The 25,974-nt window shown below is 35.8% G+C and overlaps 1 protein-coding gene across 5 annotated transcripts in view; it reads right to left on the reverse strand.

Annotated features, from left to right (window-relative positions):
• VPS13B (vacuolar protein sorting 13 homolog B) overlaps positions 1-25,974 on the reverse strand; it is a 431,489-nt gene that overhangs the window by 108,506 nt on the left and 297,009 nt on the right. For all 5 annotated transcript variants that reach the window (XM_074554422.1, XM_074554431.1, XM_074554441.1 and 2 more), the window contains exon 34: positions 7,959-8,661. In XM_074554422.1, the coding sequence (XP_074410523.1) occupies positions 7,959-8,661 (703 nt within the window). The remainder of the gene's footprint in view (positions 1-7,958; positions 8,662-25,974) is intronic.

The following is a 25,974-nucleotide window of genomic DNA, read 5'->3' on the forward strand; positions in this document are numbered from 1 at the left end:
TCAAAAGTTAGCACATTCTTTTGTTTTTATTTGATCAATTTTCAGGCAATGACTTTACAGCAGTATTTGTACTGTATGGCATATACATTACAGCCTTTTCTTCCTTCTATTCCTGCTACACATTTATAAAGTCAGCTCTCAACAGTTATTTAATAGCTGTCATTGCATACAACAGATCTGTTTATTTTCCATGAAAATTTTCACATTTTTATGATTCTTAATCCTTTTCTTTTAATTACAATAACCAGAGTAGTGTGGCACACTCCCTTTTCTGTAGTAACTGTTTTAGGGAATATCTTGTTGCGTCTGGCATTTCTCTAGTATACTGAAAATACTTCTACTACTACTACTGTTACTCATAATCATCACCATCATTATCCTCTTTACCACCAAGGTACACATTTTTTCCAAAACACAGATTTACAGCTGTTCTGAACAAGCATCTCTGAGTTGGATCTATAAAATTATATCTTGTTTTGTGCTGGTAGACATCATAAGCAGCTAACATTTTAACATTTTCCAGAATATATAGTGTAAAGCATTGTAAAGATGACTGAATATTGCTCAATGAATGTCACTGAATTGATTAAATTCATCTCTAAATTACAGTTCCTCTGTAAATATTAATATAAACATTTAGGTGTACTAATAGGGCACAAAACACTGCCATATGCCATTATTTAGTCTCATTTCTGGAAGATATCATCATATACTGTATATAGCAACCTATATCTTCTACCAGCTTTTCAGAAAATCTACTACATTTAGCTGAACACTTCTTTTGTAAAACACACTTACAGGTAGTTTTATTATCCTAAGATGGGTTTACCTTATTAAATACCTAATAATTATTTCAAAGTTGTAACCCTTTCAAGCCGAAAACATCTCTGATAAAAAGAACTTACACAGCAGAAAATCCCTCTGTGACATATTTCATTAACTACACAAACTCCCCTCGGGCTACTGGGAACTGCAGCACTTAAGTACAGAACCAAAAAATAAAGTAACCATGGGATTCTCAGAAGATTTTTTTGCTCTGTCATGTCTCCAAGGAGTGCAACACTGTCATCACCTGGGGCACTGCAGGACTGGGATATGTGAATAATAAGGAGTCCAAAATTTACATATTAGGAACACAACATGAAGAAACCTCAATGCACAACTCCAACAAAATACATTACTTTTAACTCAGCACTGGTCTTACTGAGTTTAAGCATTTTTTTAAAGTTCAAGTGAAACTAATTTTGGAAGCAGGAGTATTGTATTGACAATTTTGCATCAGAGTGAATAATATCAAAGGGCCATGCAAAGAGCCAGCTTGAGTGCTTCCAAGCCCATAGCACAGAGTTAATTTGGAATCTGGGTAACAGACTTGATTGCCCATCCAAATAGTCCAGTTTTAAGTTTTTATGTAATGATATGAAAGCTAAAATCCAGAGGTTTCAAAATTGATTATGCCTGTGTATATCAAAAACTTGAGGAGAGTTCCAAATAACACGTAAGAGGGTAAGACAAATATATATCTCAAAGGTCAAACAACCAAAAGATGACCCTATTAAAATATCTTCGAAGGTAGAAAGCAGCCCATGCATCTTCAGAGGATCAAGAATTAGGAAAGGAATAATGCAATATCAGTCAATCAATCCCTATGCCAAAATTACAGGAAATACAGAAGTAACTGAACAAAAAAAAAGAATTTTAGAATGTGAAGTGAGGAATTCGTGATGAGAAGAGCTATTAGAAAAAGGACTCTTGTCTCTCAAGGAAATGATGGAGGCATTCAGAATGTTTAAAAATACACTTGACAGAACACTATAAAATATACAATTGGGAACAATTATGCATCAGCAGGGAACTGGTTCTGAATAATGTATTATAATAGGTCATTTCCATTTCCATTTTCTATGATTCTCCCAAAAATCAACACTTAAATTTGCAGTTATTTGTATAAAGAAAATGCTGGAGAAAACCCAGGGGATGCATATATAAGTAAAAGGAGAGGCTAGAATTACTCCACAGCAAGCCAAGATAGAGAAAAGAAAGGACTGAGAAGCGAGAAGCAGTGAAGATGGCCAGAAATTTTATCCTCTACACCATGTGAAAAATTTGTCTGCGGCAGCAAAAGAAAAACAGTGAGACAACTATCACAGATCAACAAAACTTTAAATTACAAGACTGTAATTTAAAATCTGTAAGACTGAGAAGGTTAAACCTTCAACAGAACCACATTTACCTTCTTTCTACCCTCTAAAATAAAAAGTAAAACAAAAAAAAAAACCCAAACAAAACCACGAAGCCACTTTTAGCCTTGCTGAGATCCAGACCTCAGCTCCAAACTTCACTTTATGAAATATCTTCCTAAACTTGATTTGAATTTGCAAGCTTTTGATTTCACTGCTATCCCCTTGGTCTTCTGTTAACAGCAGACAGCAAACCCCAAACTTCCGAAGAGAACAGGGACTCAGGGGAAAGGAAACCAGGAAGGCAGGAGAAATTCTGCATCTTGAAGACTTTCATTCTCCACACTCTTTGTTCCTCTTGGTAGCTGACACCAGGCCAGCTAAGGGAGCAGAGGGGCCATCTGGGAGGCTCTAATGGGGGGAGCTCAGCGAGCAGAGCCCCGTGAGCCCCGGGCAGGGACAGGGCCACCGAGCGCGAGTGCGGCACGGCGATGCGGCCGCTCGGCTGGAGCGCTCCTCAGCCCAGCCGAGCACGGCAATGTGCTTTCATTTCAATGCGTGAATCACATTTTGGTCTGCAGTCAATTTTAAAAGCCAGTATGATGCTGCAATCATCTCTGCATTTGAAACTCTGAAGTGGAACGTTTGGTCTTGTTTTCAAAACTGTTTCCACTGGAATTTAAAGAACACAAGTGGAAAAACATTTCTGCTAGAGTACTCACAAGTGCTGTGTCAGAAGCTCAAGAATGAGCACTTAAAGTAACCTGAGGAATGCACATTCCCAGGCCAATTCGGCTTTATGGGTGGGGGCTGCACTGCTCCCCCCCATCCATGGCTGCAGATGTACTGGACAATAAATACACCCAGAGGGGAACAGGTGACAGCCCAGCAGAACTCCCTCCATGCCACGCTAGGAAACAGCCTTAAATCCTCGCTGTGCCATGTAGGAAGCACAGGCTGCCACAGAGGCAGTGAATCAGGCTGCCCGCCAGAGCCAGCCTCCGCTGCTTTTCATGCAAAAGCCTGGAAAAGGCTTTCCATTAGATCAGAGGTTACATGTGGTCTTAGCTACTGCATCTGCTCTTCATGGACCCCCTGCCATCAAAGGCGTGGGTGTCAAATAAAATAAAATAAAATAAAATAAAAATCAAGAATAATTCTGGATGGCCCCACAATGACTGTTTTTTGCAAATGAGTGGTTGACGGAAGTTGAAGAAATTCCATCATAACAGATATTTACTGAGAAATTTCTCTCCCTTGAAACAACCAAGCTCCACAACCTCCTCTTTGAAAGTAAACAAACAAACAAATAGAAAAAAGATTTTTCAAAAATGCCCAGAGCACAGTGGTCAGGAAATGAGGCAATTTTGTATCTGGATTACATTACCTGAAACAAAGCAAATAAAGATTTAAAAAAAATATTTATAAAAGCAGTTTATGAGATTACATTAAAAACAATTGCACCCATTTTATTTAAGTAAAAATGGCCAAAACTCTGCTAGCAAAACCTAACAGTTAGCAGATGCCTTTTTGTGTTAAATATAGGATGAGCATTTAATAAAAAAGTCATTTTACAGTATCTTTCAGTCTTTTTATACACAATCTTACAAATAAACTCAAGGAGCAACTAGTCTTTTTAGTGCCACTTATTAAGAAGTTAAAATTTATTCCATTAATTTATTTATTTTGATTTTAAGTTCCTGTACCTTGCAGTAGCATAACTGCAATCAAGTTGCACAATTACAAAACACAAATGAAGAAGTTTAGCACAACCTTAATAAAACTGAGTTAACATTTCAGCAACCTTATAAGTCTCCTCCTCCAAATTGACTTTCCAGTGGAAGTGGTTGTAGAGAAGACTGAGGAAGCACAACCATTGGGTCTTTGGCTCCCAGGCAGGCAAATGCTCCCACAGGCAGAGACGGGTCTGATGGAAATGTGCTGCTACTGATTGATAATTAATAAACTAAGAATGCTGAACTTTTAAATGGCCTATTTCCTCCTATTTAATTCTCAAGTTCTTATTTCTTTTGTGCTTCAGAAATTAAGCTAGAAATAACGCAGTTAGTGTTGGAGGAGCCAAGTTCTTTGGATGAAATTTGGTGTTTCAGCCACTGTACAATGCACTGTCTCACAAGTGATAGTTTAATGTGCAAGATTGTGAATTTTATGCTCTATTCAAAACTAATAACAAAATCCTTGTCCCAAATAAAATACATATGGCTTCATAACATATAACATATAAAATCTTCATTTCTACATAATGTTCAAAGCAGTAAGCCATCATGAAGCAGTAACCCTTAATTCTGTCACCAGCCCAGGACTAATTATTATTCTCTCTTATACAAAGGTTTATAAAATAGACTGTCATCAAATTACCTATTAGAAGCATTTCTAAAGTCTAGAAAATCTTTGCTGACCTACAGCTAAACAACATATTTCTTAGAAGTACACTATTGGGAGGTGAGGGATGAAAAGCACAACTAGATCCAGACTATCACAAGATTTTCTTTACCATAAAGTTTATTTGTGTAACTTATGTCAAACAAAAAATAAGACATTCCTAATTTCTCAACAGAATTCTGCATTTGCTTCTGCTTTGCAAAAATTTGAGGCTTGTTTCAGAACTGTAAATTATTCTCTTTTATAAAAACTGCAAGAAACGGCACAATATTTCACAAGATCTAAATCTATGGCTGTTGAATGAACAGTATTCAAGTCTTCAGAATTCCACACCAGAATTGATAGAAAAAATTTTTAAAACATTCCTAAAATACTCTTACGCAGTGAATATGCTGTAGAATGCACAGAATACATAGAAATATTTTAAATGGCAGAGGTTTTATTTGCATGTTTTGAATGCAATGTAAATATTTCATATATAGCTTAACTACGTAAGTTTAACCATATTAGTTTAAGTAATGAGAAAACACTCCCATAGTTTTACCAAAAAACCCTATAACAATGTAATTTTACTTTTGCTCAGACAAGTCTCAATTTTTAGGCTGTGATCAAAATTTGCAATGTTGTAGGCCTGAAGTTTTGAGTTGCTGCTGTGCTGTTGCCTATCTACATAACAGGATGAGAAGCACCAATATTTTCATTTGGTCTATGATTTGGTTGTTTGTTTTTTTGTTTTGTCTTCAAGGGGGAATATGCTCCCTCAGTTCTTATAATCCAGTTAAAAATATCTTTTAAATTTATCTTATGTTCTCTTCCCCATTCTGCGTTAGATAATAGAGTTACTTGCATGCATATGTATATACACAAGAACAGTCTTCTAAAAAGGCTAACTGGAAATACAGTTTAGCAACATTCACTGCAATTCAAACACCATTTATGCCTTTTTCCCACTCTCCAGTCCTTGATACACAGAGAAATTAAGGAATATAGAGCATGTGTATCGTACAGAAGGAGAGAAATTAACTTGGTTCTTTCAAGCAAACTTTATATTGTTCTTCATATGGATGATACATCTCTTTCAGACAAAACTATCAACAAATAATCACAATGCCAAGAAAAGTTGGTCTGATCAAAAAAATCAACAACAGCAGCACAAAAAATGCCACAAAGAGCTCCTTATTCTGTATTATATTATATGCTATATATAGTGTGTGTATAATATGTACACACACAAACACACACATATATAATACATACAGCTCATGGCTATTTTCCCTCTAATATGTGTTAGAAATGAAAAATAGAAATTTCCAAAACCAACATGTTACTATAGTGGTATGATAACGTTAATCCTAGCACAGCAGGTGTTCCTAAACAACAGGCAATAAAAACTTTATATTACCTTCTTTGCTGAGTGAATTAGAGTGTAACTGGAAGTGTGCCTTAGTTTTATTAACTTATTAATACATTTAGGATGGTATTTTTAGGTACTAGCACTTTAGCAACCACCTCTCAAACTCTTTTGACAAGAGGGCTACTGCACTGGCAGCAAGCACAGGATTCTGTGATGCACAGGAAGGTATTTATTTACTGCCCACAAAGGCAGCATGAGACCAGGACTTCTGCCTTCACACAACATCTGAGTCCTATCTCCACACTTCTTTGCATTTGCCTGACATGGAAACTTAAAGCCAAAGAAAGGGGTAAGACCCATGTATGGCTGATCTTTAGTCTCCCAATGAGCAACCCGGCAACCTGTGGTGACTGAGGAGCTCTCAGGCTCTATGCTCCTACTATCTTTATTATTTAGACTTCTTGCCATGCTTCTGTGCTCTCTGATGCACTTTCAAGTTATAAGAAGATTTTATTACAGCTTGTGTTTTGTAGAATTGTTGCCATAGACATGAAGATGGTGAAAGACTTCAGGAGGTAATTGTAGAAGCAGAATAGAAAGAATTTTGCCCAGTTCATTGGTGGTGGCAGCTTGTAGCAAGGACATGCTTGAATGCCTCAGACATAAGACATGAAGAAGTTCTATTGCATCTTTCCAAAGCACTAACTTAATGAAGATGTGATCTTAGACCTACTCCAAGCTTCCTTCAAGCTTTGCTTTGTGACTTTGCTTCACATTAATTGCTGCAATAACATTTTACATAGTACGTAAGAAATACACATGAGAATCTGGAGTTAATCAAATTCATGACACAATTGTGTTTCATTCAAGGCAAGACAGAACAGGAAAAGCAGAGAAAGACAAAACCAGAAGGATTAATAAAATGTAGCAGAGAACAAATCTCCCTGTTTTAGGTATCTTTTCTTACACTGCGTAATCTTTTTCACTGTTTAATTACTCTTAAAAGTTCCACTACAATTCAGATTTCTGAGAACTGATTGCATTTTTAGTCCTTTGCAAAAGCACGTTATTTTAATGCTAATTTTCAAAAGATACAATCTTATTCAGCAAAGATTGGGTAAAGCTGCACAGGAAAGTATAATACTGTTCACAACTCCTGTGCTGGAAATACTATCAAGGAAAAACTAGCAGTACCCACAGCTCTCATTCAGAAAACAATTTAAAACCCCATATCCTTCTGGCTGTTTGTTTATTTGCATAGTCATTAACATTTTTTGGGGTAACACTCCATAATGATAAAATAAAATCAGTATACCCTGTACTGACTGCTAGACAAATGATTTGCAATCATTTGATTTCTCTCTTCAGCAGTACAGATAAGGCAGAAAAAGAATATGTCAGAATATTTTCTACTGAAGAGCTGTTTTGACATCTCTCATTATAAACTCTGCATATAGAATTTTAAAAAGTGCATTTTTTAAGAGATGGAATTTGCTGCAAAACCCTCTTGCTCAATTGAATGAAAACTTAAAATGACTTCTCTTGATGCTGTTTGAAAGATCAGTTAATTTTTTTTTACAGCTTATGTCCAAAACACCAGGTGATTCTACAGTGTTTACCTTTACATTTTATTGGTAGGCTGGTATAGGAAAATATTGTGACATTCGGTCATAAAAAATGCTCTTTATGAAATTACCTTGGCCTACAACCTTTACTTCCTTAGAAAACTTTGAGAAGTTACAGCAATGCAACAACCCCTGCCACAATCTGGTAATGAGAAAGCAGTACTAAGAAACAGGAAGAACTGGTTGCTAAAAGGTTAGATCTTAATTAATTTCAAACATTTTACACACTTAACTTGCTTCAGCTGTGAGGCATAATCCTAAAAATATGTGTATTTAGTGATTGATATTTAAAGATGTCCTGAAGTTCCTGAGCTGTTTTCCACCACCCTCTGTAACTTCTGAGACGTGCAATCATTTTCATGGTTATAACCAGGACTGGATGTTAAATGCTCTTACCTGTACACTTGTAGTCTGAGGTGACTCCTTTAAGGCCAGCATCAAACACTGATATTTCTACTTTTTGCTTTCTGTGGTGGCAGCTGAGGAGCACAGAGGGCTGTGACACAACCAGGTAGAGAAATGGCTGGAGCTCTATGTCCCCCGCTCCGCGGCGCCCAGGCTGCCGTACAATCGTGATGCCCAGGGCTTGGCGAGCAGACGACCTTGTGGAAGCGTGCAGGCTCTCCAGCGACAGAAGACCTGGTTTCCTGCCAGCAGACAGGGGAGGGTTACTGTTCAAAAGATCGTCTGCTGTGACAGAAGAGATGCATGGCTGACTGGGCTTCTTGGTATCATGGCTGCTGCCTGAGACGGTTTCTGGAAGGTTCAAGGAGCTTTTGCTTATCTTCTCACCGTCTTTCTGATCTTGCACTGGTTTTGATTTAGGTGAGGTAGTGCATGAGTACGTCATCAATGAGATTCGACTTGCTGTGACAAAAATGTCAAAGGGAATGAAGTTGAGGTTCTTCACGATGGAGGACTGGCGGGAAGGACGGGCAATGCGGTGCTGGCTGGTGCCACTGTGCTGCTCGATCTGAATGATCCTGATCTTAACGCTGTCGCTGCCAATTCCACTGTCCTGAGCCCCGCTGTAACGGGAACAAGTCTCAACTGTTCCTCCATCAGCCACATCCATCTTCTTCTGTTCTTGCTTGGAAACCTGCAAAGGAAAATGTTATATTAATTTCTGATATCCATATTCCAGCTATTTCCACTTCACAGCAAAAAAATCACTACATAAACATGATGTCAAAAGAGAGAATTATAAAAAAAAAAAATCCGCCAAGTTAACTTTAACACAGTAATCATTCATGAAAACACAGCAGGTGTCTGTTCCAATGAAATGATGACTCACAATAGTTGAAGAGCCAAAAAAAAGTAAAAGTGAAAAAAAATAACCAAGCAGTAAGGATTTCTAGGGCTGGAAAACATTTTAAAAATTTAAACTCTTCATTAAAAAAACTTCAAAGTATTTATAAGAAATTTATAGATTAATATAAACCCATATATCTATGAAATAATGTATTGCAAATAAAAGCTTAGTTAGAATTATTTTCCAATTCTGAGCACTGATGCTCAAAAAGTCACCTTTGTCACTAAAATTTTGTACTGTAATTAGATTAAATGAAACATAATAATAATCCACTACAAAATCATAAAAAGACTAAATGGAAATTATAATTTGAAATGTATTGAAAAATATATTGTAGAAAAACAGTTTTCTTAACGAGTCATGGAAGGCAGCGGCCTTATATAAAACACTAAAGTTAAAGGAAACATCAAAACTATCTGAAGACTATCTCGGTGAGGGGAACGAGCTCTTAGCTTACCAAGGCTAGATAGGGTATTGGCTGTGACATTCATAGGGTTTCATGTGAGAAATCATTGCATATAGAAATATTTCAAAAAGAAAACATACACCACTGACAAACAAAAAGAGTGCAAGACTGAAATAAGAAGTTGCAAGGCTGTTTCCAGAGACCTTATTGTCCCAACTCAAGAGACAGAGATATCCCAAGACAAAGAAGTACTTCAATAAAAAACACTTTCCATACTGCTCATGAAACAACTAGAAATTCTATCAAAAGCTTGAGGACAAGGTGGGGAGCATATACTAAAATATGTGGCAAAAAAACAATCTGCAAAAATTCAATAATTATTGATATATGACTAATTACTCAGACTCATATGAAGGTTAAAGTCATACATTCACCCCGTATAACTTCCACAGCACAACTAACACTTCCATCTGTGCTACTGCGGTAGAGTTTCTGCTCTGCTCTGTACAGGAGCTAACACAAGAAACGCCCAACTCGGTTGGATTCCTACCCCATCTAGCCCACTACACTGTTCTCGACAGCACCAGGAGGAAACTCTGTTAAGAAATATCAGAAACTCTGTCCACATCCTGCAATCTGCTCCTCTACAGCTCCTGCATGTAGGATGCCAGGGGTACATGTTTGTGTGGTCGTTTTAGTAACCATTTCTGGGCTTCTTGACCATGAATTCATCCACTTCCTTTCTGAACACACTGACACTGTTTGCTCTTCACAACCTTCGGGGGCAACAAGTTCAAAAATTTTTTTTAAATTGTTTTAAACTATCTCCTCTGAGTGACATTGTTTTCCCCCAACCTTTTGTAGCATATGAATGGTTCAAGTCCACATTCAGCTTTATTAGTGCTGCTATGACTTTGTAAAGTATGACCACAGCCCCCTCAGCCTTCTCCTCTTCAGACATTGAAATCCCAGCCTTTTTAGTCCCTCCTCACAAAGGTGCTCCAGCACCTTCAATCTTTTTAGCCTCCCTTTTCTACTTCTATAACTTCACTATGGCCTTCTTGAGTACTCTATGAAGCACCCAAGAAGTGGAACCGCTACAGTTCTCTACAGAAGTGAAATGCTTCTTCTGTCTTGTTCTCCATCTCCATCCAGATGTCCAGTATTTCATTAGATTTTTATGGCTGACGCTGAACATTGACTCAATGACTTTATTTCTTCATTGCAGGACCCATTTCAGTAATTTCTTCTTATCTTGTCCACCCAAATGAATCTTCAAGAAGTGAAATACGAACTAGGGCAAACAGTACCATAGCTTCCTCTTCAAAAGAGAAAAATGAATTAAAAATAAATAATTAAAAATTAATAATTTATCAGCAACTTAACAACAGGAATAAAGGACAGTGAATTTCTCAATTTCCTCAAATTTATATGGTCTTTATGCAGCAATGTATTAGATTCTACATGTATTGCAGAAATTGGGTTATGAGGGAGGTAAAGAAAAGCAGGCTTTTAAAATCTTCCTTTATATTGTGCTTTATGGAACAAAGGGAGCAATCCCCTCTCCTTTCCTTTAAAGGAATGAACATACTAGAAAAAGTATTACGGAGGAAATCCTAAACCAGAACCATTAACTAGCTGAGATTTTCTTTGAAAAGGTTTTTGCCAGCTCTGGTTACAATCTTTTCAGATTCACTCATGTACATATTTTTCAAATAACCAATAAAATTTTTTGTGGCTGTTTTCTATGGCAGACTCATATCACTGACTTGTAAATGTGATATCACTTTTAATGCTGCCTCTGTAAAAATAACTAGAGACCATTTTAATGAATCACTACATTGTGAGCCAAGAAATCCTCATTCTTCCTGATATCCTAGCAAAGTTATGCTATTTACACCTCAGCCTCTCTGCCTGGCAAACTATAAAGTGCTTCACCCATATCCTGCACTGATGGCACTTCCAAAATTGGTACAGATGGTACCAATTGGTACAGATAAGGTTGAAAAAGAATATTTCAGAATATTTTCCACTAAACAGCTATTTTGACATCTCTCATTAGAAACTCTGCATATGGTATTTTAAAAATACACATTTTCATTGCTCATGTGTTGAGGGCAAGCAGAAAGAAAGGATGGAGCTGTGAAAAAATCTTGCCACATCATTTCATGGAAATGCTGCCTGTAATTAAGTTGAGGGCATATGTTGCTAAACCCAGAAATTTTTAATTGCTACACAGACATCAGTTAAGTCTGATGAAAAACGTTTTCAGAAAGCATGATTCAGTGGTGAACGACACTCTTATGGTTACTACATGACATTCTCTTGTTCTCCTCTATGCAGAAGAAATTTCTGCAGCTACCTGACATTTAGGTTATGCATGACTTGGCCAGAGGAAATGAAAATACAGTGTCATCCACCAAGTGACAACCTTCCAGGGAGAAAAGCATCACATGCATATGATAAAGTGGAGGAAGACATCACAGTACTTGTGGTTTCTGAATGGATCCTCTCTTCTCACACCTAAACAGATTTGAGTTGAAGCCTAGTTCTTTTCCTCTGCCTCTTTTTATCATTAAGTATTTATTAAATGTTCTGGTCTATACAAAGCACTTCTAGGAAGGTAAGAAAGTAGCTTTGTCTCCATCACCAGCCAGGCTATAGGTTCTCTGTGAAGACTGCTGCAAGGGTGCTAATTGGTCCCAACTGCCGAGTTTCCTGTTATGAGGACATTCAACTACAGAAACTTTACTGAGACCCCAAATCAATTCATGCAGGTCACTGAACAGCACTCAGAAGGCAATTTCTGCTCAGTATTAAGCAGTATGGAATATGAACCAGTGCCCAAAAGGTGAAAGACACCATATCCTATTACGGTTTTCCATGCCACCCGGTTTCACAATGAAACTTTGACTTATGTAGGGTCTTACCAAATATATTATAAAGGTTGACACACTTGGACAATGATTTGCAAGACAGCTGTACATAACACAACTGCGTACAAAATAAAAATGCAGAAGTACCACTGGAACTTCTTGCATCAATTTCAGCTCAGTAGAGCATCAAGCCTTCCAACAATGTTTCAGAGTTAACCTGAAGACATGTCTAGTAATAAACTTGGGAAGCATTTAGGTATTCCTCTAATGGGATAAGAAGATGAGAAGGAACAATCTCAGTATAACAATTCTAAAAGATTCTTTGCTCTGTTATGGAATAAATGGGCCAATACTTTAAAGATGTCAAGAACAGCAACATCATATTGCTGTTAGCAAATGTAATGGCAACATTTATCATTGGGCTGTATAATATCAATTCTCTTACTCTTTACATAACCCATTTAAAACGAACAATAAAAGTTTTCTTTAATTAGCTACTGGTGTGCATTAACATGATCATGATTAAACCATAAAAACCAACCGTACATTACTCTGGTCCCCTATCCCATGTGGTTCAAATTATTTTAGTTGAAAATGTACTTTGAGTCCCTTTTAAAAGTTCGACCTTCTGCTTTCAGAGAATTAAATGCATATTACTATAGTGGAGAAGATAATGTTTCAGACCTCCAGGCATATATTAAACACACTGGCAGCACATTAGACAAAATGCTTTACTTATTAGATACTTCCTATTCTAAACAGTGTCATCAAAGGCTAAAAACAAAATCCATATAAAAGCTGCACAATGCTTCCACACAGAACCTGTGCCAAAATCCCTGTACTTTCCAGCTAATGAGGAAAGGATGTGTACTCTTAACATATGAATGTAAGATTTTCCAAGCATTCACTTTAGGAAACAGGACTATTGATTCCACATGGCTTATGTTAAATGAAACTGTATTGGTAAAATAACCTTTAAGATATTTGGCATGATAACTATAATTAAACAGTATTCAAAGGAATAAAACAAAAGGGAATTTGGTTCCACAATAGCTAATTAAAATAAAATGAAAAAACATAGCATGTCATCTATCAAGATAAATTGTTATTGTTTAAGAACTATTTAAATACTGTTAAAATATACTTTTAGATAAAATCTGAAAGGACTGGAAAAATATTTGTGGTTTAAAAATGGATAGTTTGGTGAAGAAAAAAGTATAGGACGCTGAAATTTTAAGCTGAGATAATAGCTTTAAAGCCTTGAGCATAACCAGATGGTACTTCAATCAGAGGTATTCTACAGTTTCTCTGTCAGAATAAGTTGCAATATGGAAAGGTTTTCAATAGCTAGAAAAAACACATCAAGATGATAGTTTACTTCTTAGATCACTTCAGTGCATTTTCTTGTCCTTTCACAGTTATATATCCTATCAATACTATGCACCATAGAAAAGGTGTTGAAAGCTACACTGCTAGCTGGGGAACTGTGGTTAATTCTTCCTTTTCATGTGTTGAGATAGGTAACTTTACTAGCTTAACCCCTTGAGTTCACTAGGGCATTTGGCACATATATCTACCATGAGAAAGGGCATGGAAATGGCATGGCCTGTAGAACACACAGAGATAAGTACATCATAAAATCAAGGATCAATAAATAGATTTGCTTTTCAGCATTGGCAAATAGTCTCATCTAAGGTCACTGCAATTTTAACCAGGTAAGTCTTGTTTATTTTTCATTTCTGATCACAATACTGAGATGGTAGTGATGTCTTCAAGGTTTTTTACTCCATAAAACGCAGGAATAAAATAAAAAGGTAAAATAAATAAAACAAAACAAAACAAAACAAAATAAAATAAAAAGGAATAAAATAAAAAGGTAAACACAAAACCTAATACTTTAGACCAACAACTAACACATTTACCAAATCAAAGAGAAGCATTTTACAACAATTGGTAGAATTGCTACATTATATTTCTTAATCTCTCAAGAATTTTCAACAAAAACAGTGTAAGCATGTGCATATTTCACTATAAACATTTTAATGTTCTTTTTCTGGTACTTCACAGAATAATCCTTTAATTAATAGAATAACTGTAGGCAATATAATCTTTGGAAGTACAGCCGCTCTAGAGGAAAACCATCTACATCTGCATATTTTTTCCAACTTCTCATATTAATTATGGTCATATAATGACACTATTGAAGTAAAATTTCCAGTCATTTCTTAACTCTGATCAAAACCCTTCAGCCAATCATGAGCTCATGCTTCACATTACATAAGTTATGGAAAGACTCACAAGTGTGAAACCACAAAATCAAAGTGCCAATCACATCTGCTCCATCACTGTTGTATGTGACCAAGTTTTATTCCTTTTTCTAAACAGTATTAATATTTACATGGAAATAAAAATCTTGCCTAGTTGACAAAGTAAGTTACAGAAAAGGAATATGTTCCATTTTGATTTTCCATTATGTTTAGACTGGAATTACAAAGGTAACACTGGATAATTTCTTCCTTGGTACTTTCATCTACTGCATTGAGAAGTTTCCAACAGTTTGGAAATTTAGTTAATGTATCACTGTTATCTAATAGACCTTTGTTTGCCACATTGTTCTACTGAACACTCCAACTAAAACAATTATATTATGTTTTGCATATGAGTTACATGACTGAATTTAATTCTGACCATTATAAAAATTATTTCACAAATTGATTAATATTTTACAAATATCAATTTCACATTGAAATATAATGAAAGACAAACATACAAACATACCTGTCTATTAAATTTTGTCCTCCAGTCTAATAAAGTTCCAAATTAAGACTTCAGTCCTGTTATTAAATCTAGACAGATTGCTTCTACTTGTATCAATCCAGCTGCAGAAAGAGTCCTTTATAAAATGAACCTAAAGCTGTCTTCCAAAAGGGAACTATTAAATCAAGCCAAAACGAGGCAACAAAAATAGCAGAGATGCCTGAAGTAGTTTATTTCATGAAAGTCAAATGGGTTTTTTCCCTCTAAGGAGTGTTCTTTTCAAACAGAATCTGTTGCAAAACAAATGATGCCAATTTGAAGTGTAATTGTGTATATGAGCTTCTGGACCTACAGAATTACTTCAGAAGGGAACTGCAGTTTTCACAATACTGCAGGAATTACATGCAAGTTGTGATGGCAAGAAGCAATACAAACTCAGCTTCTTTGTGCAGTGTTTTCCCAGCTCATCAAAAGTAAAGTAAGAGGCTACATTCTGTTAAACACTGATGCAAATATTCATAAATCAAAGCTGTGTTAAATGGTCCAATTGTAACAGGGATATCCAAGTGCTAAATCCTTTCTAATGCCAACAAAATTATTTTTTTTATCTTAATACAAACAATATGTTTATTTTGCTACCCTGTGAAGGCCAGTAAGAAACTTGTGTTCAATTTTTTTTTTTCTTTCCAAATAAAGGCTTTCAATTTAAAAAGACCAGGCTGGAATTTGGCAGAGCATTTTTTCTTCACAGCCTTTTTTCATTACTATTTTTACTAAAAGCATTAGCTTTTTGGTGTTATTTTTCATATTTAAATTCAAAATTTAAGCTCCTATCTTTGCTTTTTACAAAAAATATTGGCTTAAAACACACATTTATTTTAGACATGGTGAAGGTTTGCTGAGTTTTGCACACTTCTGTTTTTGTTTTTGTTTGTTTATTTTTGTTTGATTTTGTTTTTGTTTTGTGTGGGGTTTTTTGCAGGGTAATGAGGGCTGGGAGGGGGCACTGTTTTGGGTTTTTTCTCTATTTAAAGCCAAGAAACAGCATTTTTCCATGACAGCCTTCTTGCATGTTTCATTTGGATATTTTCTAAAGCAATAGCTGAAACTTCACCCCGGTTTTGCAGACGTACAGAACAACCACGGGATCAGGCCCAGCCAAGCAGAGGTTTAGGAAAGGCAGAGCCTGCCCGACCAAGCTGATCTCCTTCTATGACCAGGTGACCTGCCTAGAGATGAATGTTGATGTTGTCTAACTGGACTTGCGCAAGAAGACATTGAAGCGTTGGAGTGCATCCAGAGAAGGATGAGCTGCTGAAGGGCCTAGATAACAAGTCCTACAGGGAGTGACTGAAGGAGGTGGGTTTCTTTAGTCTTCTACAAATGCCTAAAGGGATTGCAGCAAGGACAGGGTCGGCCTCTTCTCCCAAGCTAATACTGAAAGTGTAAGAAAACAGTCCCAAGCTGGAGGTTCAGTTTGGACATCAGGAAGAATTTCTCCACTGAAACTGTGCTAAAGCATTGGAATGGACTGCCTAGGGAATCGGTGGAATCACCATCCCTCAAGGTGTTCAGGAAAGAGCTGATGTGGCACTCAGCACTATGGTTTAGTTGCCATGGTGGTGCTGGGTCAGAGGTTGGACTCAATGACCTTGACCTTGGAGGTCTTTTCCTACCTTATTGATTCTACAATTCTTTGACATTCTCTAACATTTCAGTATCAAGATTTTGGTGTCAGACTAATTTTACCAGTCTCAGTTATCGGTCAGATTTCCATGCAGTTTAAATAATGAAATTATACTAATATGGAAATATTAGAAATATCATTCACTATTATGACTTCCAAACATGAGAAATTTAACAAAGTTATTTACTCCCATTGGAGTAAACTTGGATATTTTCCCATTGACTAATATTTAGCATTCTGTAAAATAAATGAAAATATTTAGAAGGAAGATGCCAAATATCTGGCAATAACTCAAACTGGAATTCAACAAAGCCTCAAAAGAAAAATTTAGGTATAATTTTCTAAGAGACAATGAATGAGTGTATGAACAATAAAAAGTCATTATTGTAATGTGGTAAAATAACTTGGTACTTGACTTTCATAATACAGACTATCTTCAACCTCTTAAACGAGTAACAGTAGAGTTAAATGAACTATTTCCAGGATCAAATGGTACAATCTTTTTCTTCATATATATGAGATACTTTACCCACTTAGAGCATTTTAAAGGCAATTAAATAACTAAAATAACTAAATCCACAGCAGATTAAAAGATTTCATGTACAGATGCTGCCTAACTAAACAAACTTCATTCTACATTATTTCCAGTAATATAAGTCAGTCTGAGTCAGACTACATGCTACGAACAGAAAAATCCACAGTGCAGGAGTCTCCAGTGAGAAATACTCAACTGCTGGCACATTACTGCTCACTGAAACATGTGCTGGGATCTAGAGTGCCTCAGGTTTTAAAGCTGCTAGATGTCTGGAAAATTATCTATCTGTACCTTACTGCTTTTTTTCTTTTCCCTAGGTTGCTACATCTCACCTATATGCACTTGTACCTAAACTGATCTTTGACTAAACCATGTTTCAATTTGTTGAGAATATTTTAAAGACTACCTGGGGAAGTAAAGCACATGAAATGGCATGTGAACTAAAACCTACAAAATTAGTAATTCCAGAATATTTTTTTTTGGTAACAAGACCATGACAAAATATCCCCATTTTTAACAAGTTGTTTGTCTCAGCCTTGGTGTACAAGTCCACACCAGACTGAATGTGTGTCTCCTCGTTTGTGCCTTATATGACAGTAAAACAGCCAGTTCAGGGTCTTGAAGCATCCAAAAAAAATAATCCCAGGAAGAAAAAACAACAACAAACCAACCAAAAAACCTTTTGATTTTTTTGGCCTGTTCTGTTTCCTTCATTGGTTCATTGTACAATACAAAGCAGTGAAGGAAAAGGACAGACCACAGCAGCTCATCTTGGATTAACTTAAACATCAAAATTGCATCCTAAACCATGCCCACTGAATTTGTTTAAAACAATTAAATAAAAGAAAATGGCATTGGAGCAGGAATGAAAGGTCCAAAAGAGAAGCTCTGCAAGCTGCCTTCAGAGTGGGTGACACACAGAGCTACATCTCCAGCCTTCTCCAGCCCCATCAGTCTTGGTGCTGAGAGGCTGCTCCAAAGCACCCAGCACTTGAGTCATGGTGAGAGTGGACTTTAAATCCCCCTGGAAAATCAGGGGAGAACTATTGTGAGACACATCCTGCAGCAGTTTGACATTTTTAAAGCTTTTATCTGTAGTTCTGTGATGCCATCGGCGCCATTCAAATTGTGGGATGGTAACGACATTGAATTCCATCAGCAGGCCCAGATACAAACAGTTTACAAAGTTTACTTCTTAAAGAAAAACACTTCTGACATTTACACACTTCTGTATGATATCGCTATGAAGTACTGTAATAAAGATGCAAAAAAGACTGTGCATATTACTGAATATTGTTTACATACACTGTTTTTCCATAGAAATGTTTTTCCAAGTTCAGGCCATGAAGTTCCTTTTCGTTCACTAACAACTGCTGCTTTTTTGGTTTTGTTTTTTGATTTTTTTTTCTCTTTGTTGTTGAGTGTTATCAAAATACTTTCCTAAGCATTAATCTAAGTATATATTTTAACTGATCATAAATTAATTTGCTATGGTGGGCTTGCTCACAGACATACCTAGGAAATGACCCAATGAACCACTCAACCAAGGCCAGTCTACTCAGAAATTACATTGTACAACAAGAATTTAATAGAAATACAATGGGTAAAACTTCCAGGTGTTCAATGTGTAATGAACCCTTACCTAGTGTGGAGAAGGCACTACTGCCTTTATAATGAACTTTATCAAGAGAACGTAGAAGAGTTTTGTGCCCATCTCCCACTGAAAAATAATAGTTTGGCAGCTAATTTATTTGTGATCCTGAATCTCTTTGGAAGGCAAAGAATCAGCCAAAAAGGATGATCTGTAGAGACCAGATAGCCTATCCTAGCAGAAAAGCAAAAAAGACACACAACTACTGCAAGAAAACAGGTGAACTAATGCAAACACACAAATCTATTTATCCCTGTAGCTCTGAAGAAAAAAATGCTCAGCTTTCTAATTGAATGTCTTAAATTACTGGTTTTCAAACAAATATCAGTTTTATGAAACTTGTACACAGGACCCCAACTCAGTAAAGCTAAACAGATTTTCAGTTTTAGGGATTCTCTAATTCAAACAGCTTCCAAACAATCTGAAATAGCTGTCACTGCTAATTTCTGAGAATTCTTTACTTTACTAAGTTATTATTCCTCCACTGTTTTGATGGAGAAAGTTAAAAGTAGTGGAAACCTTTACTTAGGATGAGTCAAGAATGAAACTTCCAGTCTTGATTCATACCATGAGTCACAGGTAATCTGGGGAGAAGGTACAGTCTCAGTGAAATGAAGAGCTGGAAACACTGCCTAGGAGCACGTACTGAGGAAAAAAGTGCTAATATGCAAGATTATTAAGCAAACCCATTAAGCACAGCAAAACCACCAAAGCTGCATACTATGTGTAAACAACTGAGAACTTTAAAATGTCTTCTCTCTAAAAAGGTAATGGCAGCCAATGAGCTGCAGAGGTAAGTTCAGAGAAATTAGAAATAGCTGCAAATCTGAATTTGATTCAGTACATGTTATTAGCATGATATTCATGACTCATACCAATCTTTAATCACAATGATAATCTATGATTTCGCCATTTGATATAGCAACCAGCAACTCAATCAGATGGAAGATAGCTGTAAAAATGGAAGGATTGTCCAGCTCTTTAATCTCTTCCATACTCCTGAGAAATACTCCTCAATGTAAGTCAGTGTGATAACCACCTCTTCTATCTAAATGGGAACACCAACAGTACCAGATTAATATTACTTATCAAGGCCACAGACCCTATGCTTGTACTTTGTAGCAATGCCACTAAAGCACAATAAAAATTAGTTCACTGTAATTTTACTTAATTGGCTTTTGTGATAGGTGGCAGAATACATCAAACACATAGAAAGAAATTAAATAGAGCTAGGCTCTTTATTATTCTTCCACTCTAAACACTGTGTGTCCATGAAGGAACACTGCTACTTTCTCTGCCCCACTCAACCAAAATTCAGTGCAATGTTCAAATGTTCAAGAAAAGTGGAAAATTATTATTACTGACACAAGTGAACTTCCCTGCAAGCAAGTCAGAACAAAAGGAATTGTTAGGATTCACAGAAAATCAGAACCCCACGCAACTGCAGAAATTAATGCTGATGACCAGAGGAAGATTATTAACATTCAAAAACAATTGTCTACCTATGGAATCCTCAACTGAAGTGTAAAGTTAAAATTATACTCTTCCATTCAAAATATTTAGTTTTAGCTCAGCTATCTCAAAATCCTCACAGAATGACTATGGATGCAACTTGTGCAGCATTGCAAGGGGATGAATGAAACTGCAAAGCAATTAAAAATGTTAAAACACACTACTTGCTTAAATTTGAAGTGTAAAACTAAACTGTGCATTTCTAAAAGTTCCAGGCTAACACAGAACCCAGATCTTCTATCGTGAGGTGTTTTTGCTGTGTGAAAACTCAGTGCATCCACATACATGCTTATGTCCTTTTGAGTAATCCTCACATGTTTTGCCTTCATGCCTGCAAAATAGACCCCTCCTCATAAGGCTCCCTACTTTAGTGTGAATTTACTTCATCTCTAAATATTTTTTTAATTGAAAAGATTTCTGCTTTGAAGATTCTTAGAAAAACCACATCAATTTTTCCAATATAAGAACAGCATCTAGGATTCGACTGGAATGAGAATGTTTGCTCATATAAGTATCAAGAAGTACTGCACAGTCCTTCAAAAAGATACCTCCCAATTGGTTTTGGCAACAAAATCAAATGATGAGACAGAGCTTCCTAAGAACGGAAACAGGGTATGGCAATGACTCAAGATACTGGCAAGGACTTTATTTTGATAGTGTCCTTGAACTAACCAAAATATCTGTTATTTTCAGGAAAACATCTGACAAGTGGCTATGTGGGAACCCAAGTACTGGTAAAGCTACCAGGAAAATGATGCAAGTATTATTCAGCTATTCCAGCTAGGGGTTTTTATTGGCATTCTCAAAACGTTACACATTTGGCACTCTCTGACACTACTGAGCTACAAGACTATGTTTAAAACATATGAACAGCTCAATGATAAATATTATCAGAAGACTTTTTTGTCACATACATTTAAAAAAATTTAGCCATTATACAAATTTTAGCCACTCCATAAAGCAATTAAATCTAGTAAGCCTACTTACTATCTAAGTGGATTAGATTAATCTGTGGAACAATCTTTACTAAGAAAATCAAGTTATGCATGGTGCAAATTCTCTCCATTAACTCTATGCAAGGGTATGTATTAAATGTGCTAATTTTTTTTACATGCCTTCATGTTACTATATATTTGGAAAAAAACACACAAATCAATTTGTACATCTTCCTTTGACATGCCATGGTTTCAGGCCATTAACATTAGCAGAAATAGAAAATATGTGCCACCTTGCAATTAAACCATCCTAAAAAGTTGCTGCTATAGAACCTAGATTTAAATGAAACTGATTCAGATATTTTATGGTTTCAAACATATTTAAAGCTGGATATGTATTATGTCTGTTCATTGCTATATAAATTATTTAACTACACAGATTTATAAAAGGGCATGAACTTCTAACAAACATTTGATGCCGCAGCATCACGTTTTGGATAGAAATTTTCAACTTTGGATAGAAGCACTTAGATTTAGATCTGAATCAGTTTCATCTGAATAGACAGAACATAGATTTAGATGAAACTGATTCAGATGCCATTCCATTACTAAGGTGTAATGAATAAAACACTTCTGATTATAGATTGGCTTACTTTTTTTTTAGTTTCAAAATTATAGTTATAAAAATTTAGTTATGAAATTGATAAACTATAAAATATAGCTATTTCTGCTATGCATAAAACTGCTTGTAAATGGTACAAGGATACTGTTGCAGCTCTGACTCATGCAAATTAATTTCACAGGAAAAAGGAACCACTTAATTCTGTCAATAATTCTGTCAATGATTCATTAGATGTTATATACAGAAAAGGCTATGCTCTTTTATGTTTAAACTCACTACTATTTAAAAGAAAATTTATTCATTCAGGTATTTTTGTCACTTTTCAAACAGTATGAAGACCTCATGAATTTCTGACAGAACAGACAAATGAATTTGTGAAAAAATAGCCATATTTGTTTCCTGACAAAATCTCAGGCATGAATAATGGAATGTATCATTCCACTAGACAGTCTCAGATGATACAACATTACCTGAATTTGAAAACAGTACAGATGGCTGGAAAAATTGAAAAATTAGGATGGCAGACAATATAATCACCAGCAGTACACTCAGAAAATTAAGCCTCCTTGCTTAATAAACACAATAGTACTAAAGTGGAATTCTGTCCTAAAGAAAATCAATATGAAACTAAGGAGAGTATCTATCCCTAGGTGATCAGCCAGTCCATCACAAGTCACAGAAGTGACTGAACAGTGAATATGGCCTACCGCTGAATAATGGCTTTCCCTCAGTGTCAATATCTGCTTTGGTTTGTCACCATACTTCTCCCGTTTTTTTACAAAACAATTAAAAATTAATTAATATTGAGACTTCTATTCTGCTTTCTAATTTGGATGAGAACAAAAACTATTATGTAATGTTTGAAGAAGACTGACATACCGGGTGACTATATTAGATTTATTTACTTCTAAAAATAGGGTAAAATTCATGAAAAAAATTGTTTCCTGTGAGAGAATTTCAGGGGAACAAAGTGAGCATTCTTCTCATAAAGAAAACAGAATTTAAAACCTAAATTTCTCACTGCCCACTGACTATGCCTTCAATTCATTCCTTACTGGCTTCTGTCCTTTCCCTTTACATTTCTCATCTTTCTCTTTAAGGAAAAAAATAACATTTTACTTTAAAATGAAGGAAACTACAGAATCCATGTGTTTATAATTCGTGTCAAGGATCAAGTTTTCCACACTACCTAGCAGGTGATGCTCCATGCAGGGAAGAAACCACAACTAGAGCTGTCTAAAGGTAATGTTGCCACAGCATCAAACTCTTCTGTACAGCAGCACTAGATGACTGAAAGGAGAAGATTAGTGGAGATCAAAGAATGCAGAACGCTCGGTCTCACACCGTGTGACCCAACACTGCGATTTCCCCTCCTCGTCAGCCGCCTTAGGAAATCAGCACTGTGACACATGCAATGTCACACTGTGAGAAAGCCAGAGCACGTGCTCTCTCACACTTCTTCTCCTCAGGGTCACTCCGAGCCACTGTCTTGCCTTCAGTGATTTTGTCCTGCATATGAGCCAACCACCAACTATACTTGCTATTTATGGCAAACCTATAGCAATTCTCACATAGTTCATGGAATTCTATTTTTTTTCCCCTCAAAAATGAGCCAATATGATTTCTTGCATGTGTTCTAATAGAAAGAAAAGTTTTGAGTTTTGGACCTTTTTAATAGCAATATTTTTGTTATTTCTGTAATGAATACTTCAGGTTATTTTGGTCGGTACATTAAATGATCAGAAATGGTGAAGTTTTAAATTAACTTTACCTAACACTCAATTATTATTTTAATTGGATAAGAAAGCACAATTTTATTGAAGATAATTATAATAAAATTAATTGACAAGTTAACTTCAAAATATTGCTAGGCAGGGTATGGAATACAGAGATTGGACAGAATGTTTACATCTTTTAGGAAATATTACTAAGAGTAGAGCAGTTCATTGAGCAGAGACAAGAAGGTCTGGTTCAGATAATCAAGACCTGTAGGCTAAGAAGAAAAAAAAAGTGGGCTGAAACTCCACTTGTACTTACAACTCATGTAAAAATAATTCTATCCCATTATGCTCTATTTTAAAACATCTGGAAAAATAGCAAAAGAGAGGAGAAAAAAATCTTTTAACGTTAGTCTTTAACTAGTATTGATGGGAACATAGAGGAAAACCAACACTTCAAGGTTCCTGTTTGCTTTTTTCCTTTCTCACTCTAACTTTTTATTTTGCTGTTATTTTTCCAGAAAATAACAACAACCCCTATGAGATGTTTTCCCATTAGATTTGTTCCAGCATGGGAATCTTTAAACACTATTGATATGAAGCTACACAGTATTCTAGAGAAATAATTTGTATTTTTCCTTTTGTTAACAATACGAAATATCCTTGGGTGTTGAAGCAAGGAATATTTGGAACAATGTTATTTATGAACTTCTTTGTAGATTACTGTATTGGGTAAATTCCTCCCCAGCTATATTTTATGTGAAATCTTGATATGCAGGAACATCTTATCACCTTAATTTAAGTGGTCACAGAAAACATTAAGGAAAATGTCATAGAAACTGTTCTTGAATCACGAAGTGCTTAAACAGCTATCAGATACAACTTCCCATTTTTTTTCCCCCACATATTTTGTGTGCTTGTGGACATCAAAAATCAGCAAGAAAACCTGGTTTCTTCCTAACAAAAAGGAAATACACATTGAATCTGTAATTTCATGTCTGGTTTTACTATACTAAGAATTCTTTACCTTGTCAGTTTAATATCTATCTTATTTAACATGTTTGTTGATCTTGCTCAACTACATAAGTCCAAATGCTTACTGAAAAGACTCTTCATTGGAAGATTAAAATTTTCCTAATTATGTATGTTGAAGAGAGACTATGAACACTTTTTTGCCCTTTATTTTTTGTATTTGCAGGATCTAAGCATGAAGATTTCTTCAAAGAGCCATTTTCAAGGCAACAATCAGTTTGAAAATTCTTTTTTCCCCGTGTAATTCTAGGAGAGAAACTAAAGGTCACATCTTTACAGCAAAACAGATTTTCCTTTGTCTCCTACTTCTTAATTTTTCCTTTTCACATTCTAAGGACATTAGACAGATTGACATGAAATGCAATTCTTCCTTATCAAAACTTTGTGAGCTTTTAGGTAATTGAAGTTGTTGTCTTTTACAAACCCATCTGGGATGTACAAGCTACAGTCTCAATTTGAAGCACACAGAAGTGGCCTCACTGTGCAGGAATGAAAGCATAAGACATTTCCTAACTCCAGTCACACAAATTAGAGCTACTTTGGGGATCTAGCTGTAATATGTGCTTAGAAACTGCAGCTTTCTGCAATCCTTCTCAACTGTGAAAACAATTCTCTGGATATATTCCATTGTTTCCAAATCCATGAAACCAACACAGTGAGAATAACCAAGCCTAATTTTAAGCTAACCCCTGTCAAGTTGCTTGAGAATCTAAGTATTTCAAACCTAAATAATCCAAATTTTGTTACTTTCTCTTTACTTTGTTACTCCATTTCTGGTATCTGAAACTTTATGTTTTATAACCTAGTTAGAAGCATTGTAATAGCTTACTCTTTGAAATGTACAATCATTAAAATAAGGAAGCTACAGTTACTAACTAATTCATGCAAAAAGGCAGTCCACAAATCCCAGGTTATGAGATTGTTGCCAACAATTTTATCAATAAACTGAACACATCAATTCCAGCTGCAATAAATTTGTGATTCTTCAATTAAGGTGATGAAAATCCATGAGAAAGCATCTCATAGTCCAGGACATCGAAGTTATGGTAATAGATGCTGCATGACCTGCTATTCCCTGGAATGAAATTTCAAAGCTCTAAAACATGGGCAGAACTGAGCAGGTACCCAAGACCTGATCACAGGAATTGTGCAAGCTAAAAAAAAAATTTAAAAATCTGAGAAATATTTTATTAGTTCGTATTTCTATACCTACTGTTTCTGGGGCATTACTAATGCCACAGACTAAGCTAGCTCTCTTTTCACTGACTACAACAAATACCAAAGGCATAATGAAAAAAGTTTTGAAACCCTCAGAAAGTTATTTTTACACAGTATTAGCTTTTTTAATGTGCCAACACATTTCAGGATG

This window comes from Zonotrichia albicollis, chromosome 1, assembly GCF_047830755.1.
Source record: "Zonotrichia albicollis isolate bZonAlb1 chromosome 1, bZonAlb1.hap1, whole genome shotgun sequence".
Lineage (NCBI taxonomy): Eukaryota > Metazoa > Chordata > Aves > Passeriformes > Passerellidae > Zonotrichia > Zonotrichia albicollis.